This window comes from Maylandia zebra, linkage group LG3, assembly GCF_041146795.1.
Source record: "Maylandia zebra isolate NMK-2024a linkage group LG3, Mzebra_GT3a, whole genome shotgun sequence".
Classification (NCBI taxonomy): Eukaryota; Metazoa; Chordata; class Actinopteri; order Cichliformes; family Cichlidae; genus Maylandia; species Maylandia zebra.
Window position 1 is genome coordinate 24,827,552 of NC_135169.1, and position 12,230 is coordinate 24,839,781.

General features: G+C 40.7%; 1 protein-coding gene across 9 annotated transcripts in view; it reads right to left on the bottom strand.

Moving 5' to 3' along the window:
- Window positions 1-12,230, bottom strand: part of dysf (dysferlin, limb girdle muscular dystrophy 2B (autosomal recessive)) — a 105,537-nt gene that overhangs the window by 72,961 nt on the left and 20,346 nt on the right. For 6 of the 9 annotated variants that reach the window (XM_014408470.4, XM_014408468.4, XM_076881293.1 and 3 more), the window contains exons 5-23: window positions 10,675-10,798; window positions 9,859-10,115; window positions 9,647-9,775; window positions 9,497-9,559; window positions 9,317-9,367; window positions 9,149-9,179; window positions 7,851-7,966; window positions 7,579-7,705; window positions 7,387-7,490; window positions 7,186-7,254; window positions 7,051-7,094; window positions 6,617-6,699; window positions 3,355-3,470; window positions 2,854-2,967; window positions 2,581-2,758; window positions 1,576-1,700; window positions 1,232-1,338; window positions 579-774; window positions 76-222 (exon numbers count right to left, since the gene is read on the bottom strand). In XM_014408470.4, the coding sequence (XP_014263956.2) occupies window positions 76-222; window positions 579-774; window positions 1,232-1,338; window positions 1,576-1,700; window positions 2,581-2,758; window positions 2,854-2,967; window positions 3,355-3,470; window positions 6,617-6,699; window positions 7,051-7,094; window positions 7,186-7,254; window positions 7,387-7,490; window positions 7,579-7,705; window positions 7,851-7,966; window positions 9,149-9,179; window positions 9,317-9,367; window positions 9,497-9,559; window positions 9,647-9,775; window positions 9,859-10,115; window positions 10,675-10,798 (2,181 nt within the window). Of the gene's footprint in view, window positions 1-75; window positions 223-578; window positions 775-1,231; window positions 1,339-1,575; window positions 1,701-2,580; window positions 2,759-2,853; window positions 2,968-3,354; window positions 3,471-3,725; window positions 3,759-6,616; window positions 6,700-7,050; window positions 7,095-7,185; window positions 7,255-7,386; window positions 7,491-7,578; window positions 7,706-7,850; window positions 7,967-9,148; window positions 9,180-9,316; window positions 9,368-9,496; window positions 9,560-9,646; window positions 9,776-9,858; window positions 10,116-10,674; window positions 10,799-12,230 lie in introns of all 9 variants that reach the window. The other 3 variants (XM_014408469.4, XM_014408467.4, XM_004561112.5) reach the window with 1 other exon arrangement.

A 12,230-nucleotide genomic window follows, 5' to 3' on the forward strand; every position in this document is an offset into this window, starting at 1 on the left:
CACACTTTGTGTCAAGAAGCTGATTAACGTAAGAGGTGTAATGTCCTCTGATGTTACTCGACTGTGAGTGTGCACCTTAAGAAAGACAGTCTGCAGCTGACCGCAGTGTTTCCCACAGTGCTGCTGGGAGAAGATGACGGTGTGTGCTGGGATGCGGTGGTACGCTACCCTGCGGTCACCCTGCAACATCCATATCACGATGTCTGGAAGGCTGTTCTGGGGCTGGAAGATTGACGTAAAGGAAGAGAGAGAGAAATTAGTGGTAACGAGTTTTCTCATTAAAGGATAATTTAAATGAATAATAGTTTATGGAATGTGTCTATGCATCCATCTCTAGGCCAGATAAACTTTCAGAGAGGAAATGGTTGGTCAGCTTGTTTTTTTTCAAAGCTCATCACCTTGAATAACATTTAAAATTAATACTTGAATTCATTATAGGAAGACCAAGAAAAGGGAAAACTTATATGACGTTTGCTTAAAAATGACTCAATTTATTTATTTTTATTTCCTGTGCTCACTTTCACCCACCAGATATCAAGAGCTTCTGACTCAAACTGTAGCAGTTTATTTAAACGCACCTCTTCAGTCATGGTCCTCAGCCTGTTGGCCCAGTCCTCAGCCTGCTCCAGCATCGTGGAGAGCTCAGTCTCCGGGCCGTGTTTGAGAGCCAGCGCCGCCGCGGTGATCTGCTGCAGGTGGAGGGTACGAACGTGCCTCAGCGAGCGATCCAGAGGCGTTGCACACTGCCACTGATCGAGTGAGGGCAGCTCATCACTGGGAAAAGAGAGCAAAGACGGGAAGCAAACATGGCAGAAAATGAAGAGTTCACCAGTGAGAAGTCACGGGGCTAATGATGAGTGCAGCACGTGCTGGTTGATAAATATCTTTTTTTAAAAACAAAGAACAAAGATTATTGTCACTAAAAATAATTAATGTACTTTTAATGCTCCAGAGATGATTGCTGCTTAGCTCAATATTATGTATTGAGGCTGATGCAGCTACATGAACTCACTTAAACTGAGTCAGTTCCCTGGATAGAGATCATTTTAATTACTCTATAATTTAACCAGCAAAAATCTGTCGTTAAAGGAATTTAACTATTTTTTCCAGCAAAGTCTTAATGACACATTAACAAATAAAAACTTCCCTGGATTTCCCTCCCTGAAATGAAGCACATATGAACACTCGGGAATAAGTGGATCACAATAAGTTTAAATAACACTGAGTTTACCTGCAGTCACTGATAAGCTGGTCCAACAACTCCACCACTCTGAGCTCCACCTCCTCCAGATCACCGCCAGCCTTTACTGCCAGCTGCACCCTCTGCAGGTTCGCCTCCTGGACAGACAAACCCGTTCACTCAGTTAAAGCTCAGCATACAAATTTAACAACCGACTCCAGGGAGCTTTGAGTTAAATTATTAACACTGATTTTTTTTAATGTAATTTTAGATAAAAATAACATAAAACAACTATTATTTTCATGTTTAAATATTTGCATAAAAAATAAAGTATTTAAATCTTCAACTCGATTTAGTTGTAACAAGTACAGATGAAGACACATTCGGGCACACACCAGCCTGTCTGTGATGGCCAGCAACATGTTGAGAGCCTCGATCCTTGGCTTGATGTCCTCCCACTCAGAAGAGAGAACAACCACCGGCTTAACATTTCCCCATGGGAGGTAGTAATAGTGGCAACCTGAAACATATGCACACACACACACATTTACATAGGCAGCAAGAATAGAGACATTGCTGTAAAAACAATTAAATCATAGTTTTTAAATCACAATCTGCATGAAATTTATCTGCGTTATAAAAATACACATTTTTAATCATCTGAACTGCAGATCCATCGAAATCTGATTCTGATCATTGAACACCAATCATCCTCTGTAAACTATATTTGACTTTATGATTTGAGAACTAATACATACTACCTGAAACATAGTTCTTTGTTCACTACATATGCTGTATATCATTTATTTATGCGTAATTGTTATTATTATTTTCACTCATTTACTGCTCAAGTGTACCACTTTGTTACATTTGAACATTTCTCTTGCTTTTCTGCACACACATTTAGGTGTACAGCAGACATAAACTACCCAACAGCTCAAGATTTCAGTCCTTTTTAGTTCCCTGAGTGTCAAATACTCTGAGTTGTTGGTATCTCACAGATAAACATAAGGTGTGTATTGGCATCTTAATCTGTCTCATATGGAAGATTGCAAAGGCGTCATATTTATACACACGGGGTAAGTGTAATATGTTTAGCATTGATGTTTTTCATGGCTATACCTAGCCAGCAAGTGAAAACTGAGGAAAACAAAGTTTCAAATGAGAAGTTGACTACACTCGTCTGGATGGCAAAAACTGTTAACGTACGCCAACTACACTGGGGTGCCAAGTGCATCACCACAGGCTTTAGTACGTGTCTGTAGTGGCAACCATTTTTTGACACGTCGGGATCTTGAAAATGTTTAAATTTTCTTATATTAGTACATAAAGTTATATTTTGAATATTATCCTTCTGAATGTCACACCGGTTCCAGCCTGACCTTTGACCTCTGACTCACCGTCAAACACTGCCCTGCTAAACTGAGTAGTGGAGGCCAGAGGAAGGCAGGTGTAGTCGAACTTGTTGCCGTAGTTGCCGATGCTGACTTCAAACTGGATGGCGTCGTCGACGTCCTGGAGGAGCGTGGCCGAGTAAAATGCAACGAAGAGCGAGAACTTCCTCTTCCTGAGAAACTTCTGCATGATGGCGAGGGGCGGGGAAAAGAGGGATCAGTGTATCTGTCTAATTATCCATCTATCTTTCTATCTGGAATCAGGTCCTAATCTCTCACCTCCACCACCAAAAGATCATCTGAGGGTATGTCTTCAGTTTTTTGCTCCGGCTTGTCCACCAGTTTCGTGGTAAGTTCCAGTAAAACCCGGCCTCGGTATGCCACGCCCTCCCCCTGACGGACAGAAAAAAGGGACAAACGCTGGCACTGTCACAGTTTGTCATTACAAACCCAGTCTGTGTAGATAACCATGGATAACCTTTAAACAAATACACCTCCACAGCCTGTACTGTACTGTAAAACATGTGATACCATTCCTAATGAAGCCTTGAGCTGAATGTTCTGATCCAACAACATCTTGATATTTTAAAACCAAAGGACACTGTGTGCTCATCTGATACAGACTGGGCCTGCACAAAAGCAGGCTAATTCTCTGCCTAATTCTCCTTTTTGTGCTCCAAATGGGTCCATAGTTTACAAAATGAACATGATATTGAATTCAAAAGGACTTGAAACTAGCCATGGAGATCATGAACGCATTAACAAAGATAAATAGGTTACTTTTCCCAAGTTAAGAGCCTCATGGGGGTCATTGAAGGCGGTGAACTCTCTGGGGCTGCCGTATAGGTTTACAAAACATGGACCAAATGTTGGCAGGAAACCAAGACTGTCATCCACTGTGGGGACAAAAAGGACATAATGTTTTATTATGGAGGGGTTAAGATGCAGAACTATGATTAGAATCAAGCAGGTATGATTAAATACAATTGCAGTGATTAGATATTTTCTAGATTTCTCCAAAATTTAACCATGATTGAAGGAGATTTGAGTTTAGAGAAGAGAACATCACAACAGTGAAGTGAGACAGTGCAAATGACTGCCCAACTCTTGCACACAAAAGCGTTACAGTACAGAGAGGAGGGTGGACGTACTGCCAGAGTGGACGCTCCGTGGAGTCAAGTCATCTGAATGCGTAGAAAGGAAGGATGGTTCAGAATCACAGAACAAGAGGAAACAGATGTGTTTTGAACGCCACTCAAACTCAAAGCCCAAACACGACATGCAAAACACTTCAGCTTAGCTTGTTTGAAGTACATGACTTTAAACAAGGTGGGCAACCGAGTAATGGCAGAAAAAGGTACTTAATATAAAATACTTTTAGAAAAACTTTAGAAAGTCTATGAAAGATTAAATATTTTTGTCCCTGATTATTGTTATTTTTACCACATAAACAATGCTGATAAAGTTAGACCCTTGCTGCCAGAAGCAGCATCAACACTATGTGTGAGTCAGATTTGGAGGGAAATCTGGTTGATGGCCTTACACCATGAAACAGGAAATCACTCACAGTTATTGGCAACAAAAGTTAAAGAAAGGAGGAAAAGAGCTGATGAAAAACATGAAGGTGAGTGAATCACTTTTAACCATGGGTGGTTATTAAAGATGTACACAGCCACCATGGATCGTTAAGTCCTCTTTCGAAGCCTAAAGTTAAACATTTTTACTCTTGCCAACTTGTTTTGTTTTTTCAAACCAGGTGTAATGAGGGATGTAGTGGATGAAAAAGGGTCTTTTTTGCAGCACCATAGAATACAACAGAGTTTTCTTGAGTACTGCAATACTTCTGGCACAGTGACACAGCTTACTGCACTGATACAATAGAATAAAATAGAATAGAACATAATAGCCCTTTATTGTCAATGTAAATGTACAATGAAATTGTGGGTGCGCCACATTAAATAATAAATATAAATGGTAGACTGCAGGAATTAATAGCAAAGATGAGAAATATATACGGGGATATACACAAGACAAGAGAAATGTATATAAAACACTTTAGAGAACATGTTGCAAAGTGCTTGGAAGTAGTGCAAAAATACTTGATCTGAGTATAAAGTCTGTATGTGAGTTGCCTGAGTGATGAAGGTTACTCAGACCATGGCTCAGAGAAGCATACAGTCCCAGCAGGACAAGTTCTCTACCTCTGCTCTGTACACTGTCTCATCTCCTTTAGAGATGAGCCCAACCAACAGTGGTGTAATCATCATACTTGACGATGACGTTTGTTGGGTGGGTTGGTGTACAGTCACATGTGTACAAGGCGTATAGTAGGGGGCTGAGAAAGCAGCCCTGGGGTGATCCGATGCTGAGTGACAGTGGAGGGGAGAGGTGGGAGTCGGGCTGATTGAGGCCGGTTGGTGAGGAATGTTCTATTACTTTTCTGGTGTTTCCTTATCATGGTCTGGTTAAAATGGCTCATTATTATTCACGTATTCCAGACAAAGAAGAAATTACATTTACCACAAGCAGTGGTATTTCATTTGCTATTTTATCTAGGGATTGAGAGTAACGTAGTTTCTATTCTCTGTATGTCCTGTACATGTGGCAGAATTGACAATAAAGTTGACTTTGACTTTTGACAGTGACCAAAGCTCATGCACCTTCTCTTTTTTTGCAGCTGGGGGCATCAAAGACTGAAAACTCAAGCAGTGTCAGTGTTTCCCACACAAACATTACCGAGTTAGTCTTCATGCATGCCACTGAAGAAACATCCATGCATTTTATGCACAAACCACGGGTTCATTCTGTGTTTCAAAACTTTACACTTCAAGTTTTCAAACGCTAAAACAAAGACATTAACTGAGATGTGCACATTTGGAAGTCACCACAACAGTAAAGACATGTTTATGAGATCCTGGTGAAAACTAACACACTAGCAAAGCCATAAACTATAAAGTGATGCATTCAGTTAAAGTGGTGTATTTCAAAGCTGCACACACTTGAAGGCATTCCTTCAACACAGTCAAAATCTCAGTTTTAAAAGTGTCAGTAATACTGATTGTGTTGTGTGCACAACAAAGTGGGAAGGGAAATCCTATAATATGCACCACTTGTAAGGATGGTTTTGCTTATTCAAAAACAACTTATCCAGTAGAACTGCTGTCGAAGCACACAGTCAACAAGGTTAGCAAAAATTTCATCAGAGAGAGTGGAAAAGTCTGTTGTGAACACAGACAGCAGCACCTGAGACAAACAGTTATCACGTCTAATTGTTCAAGTAAACGTGTGAGCAAATGGTGTAACAACACACACACAATGGCAGAAGTTGTTTAAAGTCTAACAGATGCATCTACTGATTCAGGCTGCAGCTCCTGAGGGTACTAAGTTAATAACTTAAGTGTTTGCAGGGAGTATCAACCACACCGATCAAACTGGGTCATTTCCTGAGCTGACGTGTTAAAAAAAATAAACCGAATAAAGCTCAGTGTTTGATCTATAGTACTGTGTTCACTTTTACCCTGTAGGGTGTAGAACTTCACTGTAGTCTGTCATACACCTGCCCAGAAACTTTACCGCAGCAACCACTGCAGGTCTGTTTGGTAATAACTAGCACAAAGATAATCCATGAAACAAAATGAAGCAGGCTGCAGGCTGTCAGTGTAGACAGTGCTGTTTCACTCATGTTTAAACCGGTCAAATTACACATATTTATATAAATAGAAGACAGAACTAAGGTTTTTATAGTTTTTTATAGTAAGTTGACGTTAAAGTTGACAAAAACCTTATTTTGACCTGTATGATCAGCTGAAACCTCGCTGAAAATATCTCTAAAACAGGTTGGGCATTTTCCCCAAGCTAATGCTAACTGCTTTCAGGCAGAGCTGAATGTGATGTTAAACGCTTCAAACAGTGTGATTATCACTGGATGTCAGTAATCAAACCAGGCAAGTTTCAACACTTTGGTGCAGTTTAAATCCAGCCTGAACCAGCCTAATCTGATCTGGTAGAGTCTAGTTCAGACTGGTTGCAACTTGTTACTCACCATCTATCTCTCCTCCGGGGGCGGAGATCTTGGACATACAGAGGTGGGTGGTGCCGATAACGTCGTTGTGACTGGCTCTATCCCTAAAATGAGAAAGCCATAGAAGGATGCAAAGCGCATAGGTCAAAATGACATAGGTCAAAATGTATCTTATACACTAGGGCGTGGTGGGATAATTAATGTTTCTATTTCTACATGAAATACTAGGACTTATAAAGAGATAAAGTTAGTACTGAGCACAACTGAGTTCAGCTTATTGGTGTGGCACTGCACAACAGTCCCAATTCCTCATGTGGGAAATTAACTGCCCACCCCTATTTTTTGGTGTGGGTCTCCACAACAGTCCCATCTTTTAAAGAGGTCAAAATAATATTGATAATGATGCAAAGTTTGATGAACAAATGTGAGAAAGGGAGATTTTAGCTGAAAATCACCAGTCCAGAATTCTGATCCTCATCTTCTCACACATGGAAGGAAACTGGGAAGAAGAAAGAAAAAAAACATGTACTTTCTAGTGACAATGAAAATACAACTTCTTGGCACAAGAATAGTCTGTCTTTATTTCTTACTCTGACTGGCATGGCCAGGCGCTGGTTCCACTGTGGATTGGCATTCTTTTCCAAAGTCTTAGTGCAAATCTGACAACGAAAAACAAGACAATCCACATTTGTTTTTATTAACTAAAAACGTATTTGCTTTCCAGTTTTATTTTATTTGGTTGTTGACAATCATTTTATCAATGTAATTAACTTCTATAGAGTCATATGCACCGTTTTGCCAGCAAAGTGAATCTCCACCAGAGGATCCACCAGATTCTTCCTGTTGCTATCAAAGCCAAGAATCTGCCTCATCCCATCCATGAAGGCATCGTCCACTTCAGACAGAGAAGCATATTAGGAATCTTTATACATATTTTTTTTTCAAGCTTATCAAATGTGCATAGAATAACAACAGAGACTCACTCTGTGGCAGGTCTTCAGCTCTGAAGATCCTCAGGTTGAACGAGGCTCCTCTCAAAGACAGACCTGCAGGCCTCAACAGGTTTGATTCTATATCCTCTTTATCCTCCACACACTCACGTTTATCAGCCTGCAATCACATTAAAGTACAAATACTCACTTGTGATAATGAGTTGCACAGAAAAAGCACAACCATGTAAAAATAGAACAACTCATGTTACTTGATTGACCTCATAGCCTTCTAGGACTATTTTGTAAAAGAGTATGAAACTCACCGGTGGCTCATCTCCAGCTGCTAAGACAAACAAGCTGACCTTCAGGTAGCCTTTGACCCCAGCAGAGAGGTCGTCAGGGTCACAAAGCAGAAGCCACTTCCTCAAGAAGCAGTGCCCTGAAAAGAGGGGAGGAAGAGAGAGGTTTAAAGCCAGAAGCTTGTAAATTCAGGATAAACAAAAGCAGCTTTGACACACGTCAGGAGAAACTTTTCACAGTTATCCTTTCTCACACAAAGCCAGACATAATGACACCAAGCTGCAACCCATGGAGCATGTGACAAAAAACCTTAGCTTTCTGATTGGCATGGACCAAAAAGTGATCTTGATTTTCTAAATATTATATACAATCATCACCCTGGATTCCTATTTAGCTGTAAGCATCATTGTTTGACAGACTTAATGGATTTTAACACATCAGTATCACTGATATGAATATATCTTCAAATATTTTAATTTTGACTGCCCTGACAGTCAATGATAATACATTCAAATATGTTTTGTTTTGCTTTTTGTTCTCTTAACACTTGTATAAATGTTTGCTGGACCCTTTAAAGTGAGATGTTACAGCTTGTGAGGTCTATGAATACAGCTGTCCATCCAAGCTTGCTAGCTTTAGCTGATAACTTCGCACTCCAACTTCTTATCCAGATATCATTATTTCTGGTCCAAAAAACAAAGTGGCAGCAGCAAAAACAATTACCACAGAGGGTTCAAAAAGTGGTTCAGAAAACCGGTGGGTGGCATCATCTAATGGTTCAGAAACATTTTCATACCTGGAAATACTAATGTGGTTTAGCTAAATGGACACAGGCAGTAGGCAGCACACAAGACTCTGACTTGCTAGTGTTGAATACACTGGACAGTTAACTGCATTTGCACCCTGACTCAATCTGACATCACAAAGTCTTTGGACCTGGCAGGTTAAAGACCATTTTAACATTTGTCAAGTTTTCATTTGCCAGGTTGCTGTGTAGAACAGCAGCAGTGCCAATGTGTGAGAACAGCTCTTCACTCATCCTTTTTCATAACCACGTATCCAAATCAGGGTCATAGGGATGCTGGAGCCTTTCCCAGCTAACACAAGGGAAAAAGTCAGGGAATAAGCCCAGGAACCCTTTTGCTGTGAGGTGAGGTGAGAATGCTAGCTGCCTGACTAAATGGCTAAAAGCTAAGTAAATGAAAAATGTCATCAGACTGATCAATCTGACATAATTTACAGTTTAGCATTTAGATCTTTGTTTAAACTTTTTCAAGCAAATACACCTAAAAATGTTTAAATCAAACAACCATATACTCACTGTGCTCATTGTAGATGGTGCCCACATCCATCTGTGGAAAACAGAACACAGAGACAGATGTTTGAGTTCTTCTAATTTCCAAAGCACACGTGCCCCCCCTCCTAATTTATCACAGTACACCGCAGTCCAATATTCATAGAAATCATAGACTCAAGTTAAAGCTCTTACCTTGAATTCACCTATCACGGCGTCAGTTCTAAGCGAACGAGAGTCACATACCTGAAAAAGAGAACGATTATAACTCTGATAAAAATAAGAAACGCTGATAGTGTTGAATTTCTCCCACATGCTGGATTTATTCAAGGTAAACAAATTTTTTAAAAAAAGAGAGAAAAACGTCACACTCACAGTGATGAAAATGGGTTCGTCAAACAAGTCTGAGGGTGTCTCGAAGAAGTTCAGGAAGAAAGTCTGTGGAGGGAAATAAATGCAAGTTGAAGTTTGAGTAAAAAGTAACATGTAAAGTTAGAATAAAAAGCAGCAAAAACATTTACTCACCTCATCAAAGACTGGGTTGTTCCCCTTTCTGATTCGGGTCCTCTTGGACTGCCCGGCAACTGCTATCTTAACAACAGGTTTAATGTTGATGCCCGGCAACTGTCGTCCCTCAATGACCCGCACACGAATCTGGAAGAGGACACGTGTGGACAGCAACATGTATGGAGTGTAAGTATTCCTTTAATGTGTCTTTTTTAAGTATCGTAACTAACCTGTAGATCCTGTGGTTTGTTGGGTAGCTGTTTGGGCTGACTGCTGGCTCCTCTCCTCCTCTTCCTCAGCCCTCCTTGGGTGTGGTAGGATGGCGGTGAACGCTTGGGCGTCTGGGCGGTGGGGGATTCCTGGCCCGGGGGCCCCTGAGGACCAATTATCACCATGGAGCGTCCATCGTCTGCTCCCTGGTCCTCTGTGGGCTCAAGCATCATCATACTCTCTGTATCCTCCTCGCCCAAAGTATCCAGAGAGATCACTGCACAGAAAGTAGTCCCAGGAAATAAATCTTGGGGTAAACTAACAAAATGGAGACACTGGGTTGGGCAAATGGAAACAGAAGAAGGGGAAAAAAACATAGAGTGGTGTGAAAAAGTGTTTGCACTCTTCCAGGGTCTTTGTATGTTTTTGTTTTACACATAAATGTGTCAGATCATCAGATAAGTTTAAATATTTGATAAAGATAATAAGTAAATACAAAATGCAGTTCAGTTTCTAAATGAAGGTGTTGAGATCGCGCAGTCTGGAAAAGGTTACAAAGCATTTCTATAGCTTTGGGACTCAAGTGAACCAAAGTGAGAGACATTACCCACAAATGGAGAAAACTTGAAACAGTGGTGACTCCCCAGGAGTGGTCAGCTGACCAAAATATATATGTGTGTGTGTGTGTGTGTGTGTGTGTGTGTGTGTGTGTGTGTGTGTGTGTGTGTGTGTGTGTCATTACATCTGCTGTAAAAGTAACACAGCATCTCGAAAGGGGTAAACACTTTTTCACACCACTGCAATTATTGTTTCACTATATGACACGCTGAGGTTACTTGTGACCGTGTCCAGCTCCACACTAGGATTGTTATGAGGCTGAGGGTCCAGCTGGGGAGGAGGCTGAAACATCGGAGCCGATCCCGGAGGAGGAAGGTAGGAAACTTGCAGGGTCAGCGTGGCCTATGGGAGGCAGAAAACACAACTTGTAGAAGATCTGTCATGTTTGGCTGTGTGGCAGGCAGAATGTAGGACCCAAACGCAGGGCTTGGAGACAAAATGCTTAACTAAAGGTGGCAGCTTTATTGCTGGAGAACACAAACTAAAACTAGGTATATGAACGCTGAAAGAAAACAAAGAAAAGATAAACTAGAACTAAAAATCTTGCACTCAACATTTCATGACATGGCTAGAGAACATGGTGCTTACGCAAGAACACACAGCAAATGTGGAGGCCACAACAACAAACGGTCCTCTGTTTGTTGTTGTGGCCTGAGGACGGAGGACTTAAATACACAGGCAGGATAACGAGAGGATGGCGAACAGGTGCACACTCAGCTGGAACTAATCATACATAAGAAGGCAAAGAGGAAGTGAATGCATAGGACACTTGTATACGTCTCTGGAGAAAGTACAGTAAAAGATGATGGAAGAGCAGGTCAGCGGATGGCACTTAATAAGTAACTTAACTGCAGTGGCCTTTATGCTACCCATGCTATTCATCTGTATCATCCGGGTTAGGCTTAGAGACAGAGTTTGCCACCCTACCTTCAGATTTACTAAAACTGATGCAAGACTGAGTTATAAAAGCATTTCACTCTGTGTTCAGTTGTTTTGGTGGTGGAAACTATCCAACGAGGCCAAAACAGTTATTTAAACCAGGCTGTGATTAATGCTGTTAAGTTTAAGCTTTTAAGACAGGAAGTCGTGACTTCTATTTAGTGCCTCTACAGGCCTTTTGAGGAACTGCAATTATTTTTTTAGCACTTTTTAGCAGTTTTATTTGTTTTGGGGTTTTTTGTGCCCTACAAGTTGGGATAATTAAACTTAGAGAATTTCACTTCATCATACACCTCAGCACAAATTATGCATAAAACATGTGGCTCATTGGTCTAGGGCAGGGGTGTCAAACATGACTTGGCCTGGCAAAGATTCCAGTCTGGGACACTGGATCGCTTTCGGAAAATGCAAAGGAGAACATAATATTTGGACTTTTAATTGTGTAATTGTATAGTTTATTTGTATAAGCTACAACTTTTCCTACTGATAAAGACCTCCCCTGTAGCCATTTGTATTTCACCAAAGTAATTAAATTATAGATTTCTGTAGTTTAGTTTAAGCTCAAAGAGTTGTGCTGACTTTCCTTCAATTGAAATAGTACTTCACTTTTGTATATAAGATATCTCAGGGATTAAATATGTAGTTAAACTTCTGCACACTGGCAGAAAGAACCGTTTCACTGGTCTGGTTCAAGTTTAAAGTGCAAGTTGTCCCTGGTTTAAATCCTGGACGAGCCCACCATTCTTCACTTATGGTTCTCTACCCAAACTCAAAGTGGCATTTAACCTCACCACCACCACCACCAGAAAAGACCTGTTTCCTGCACACTGTAATC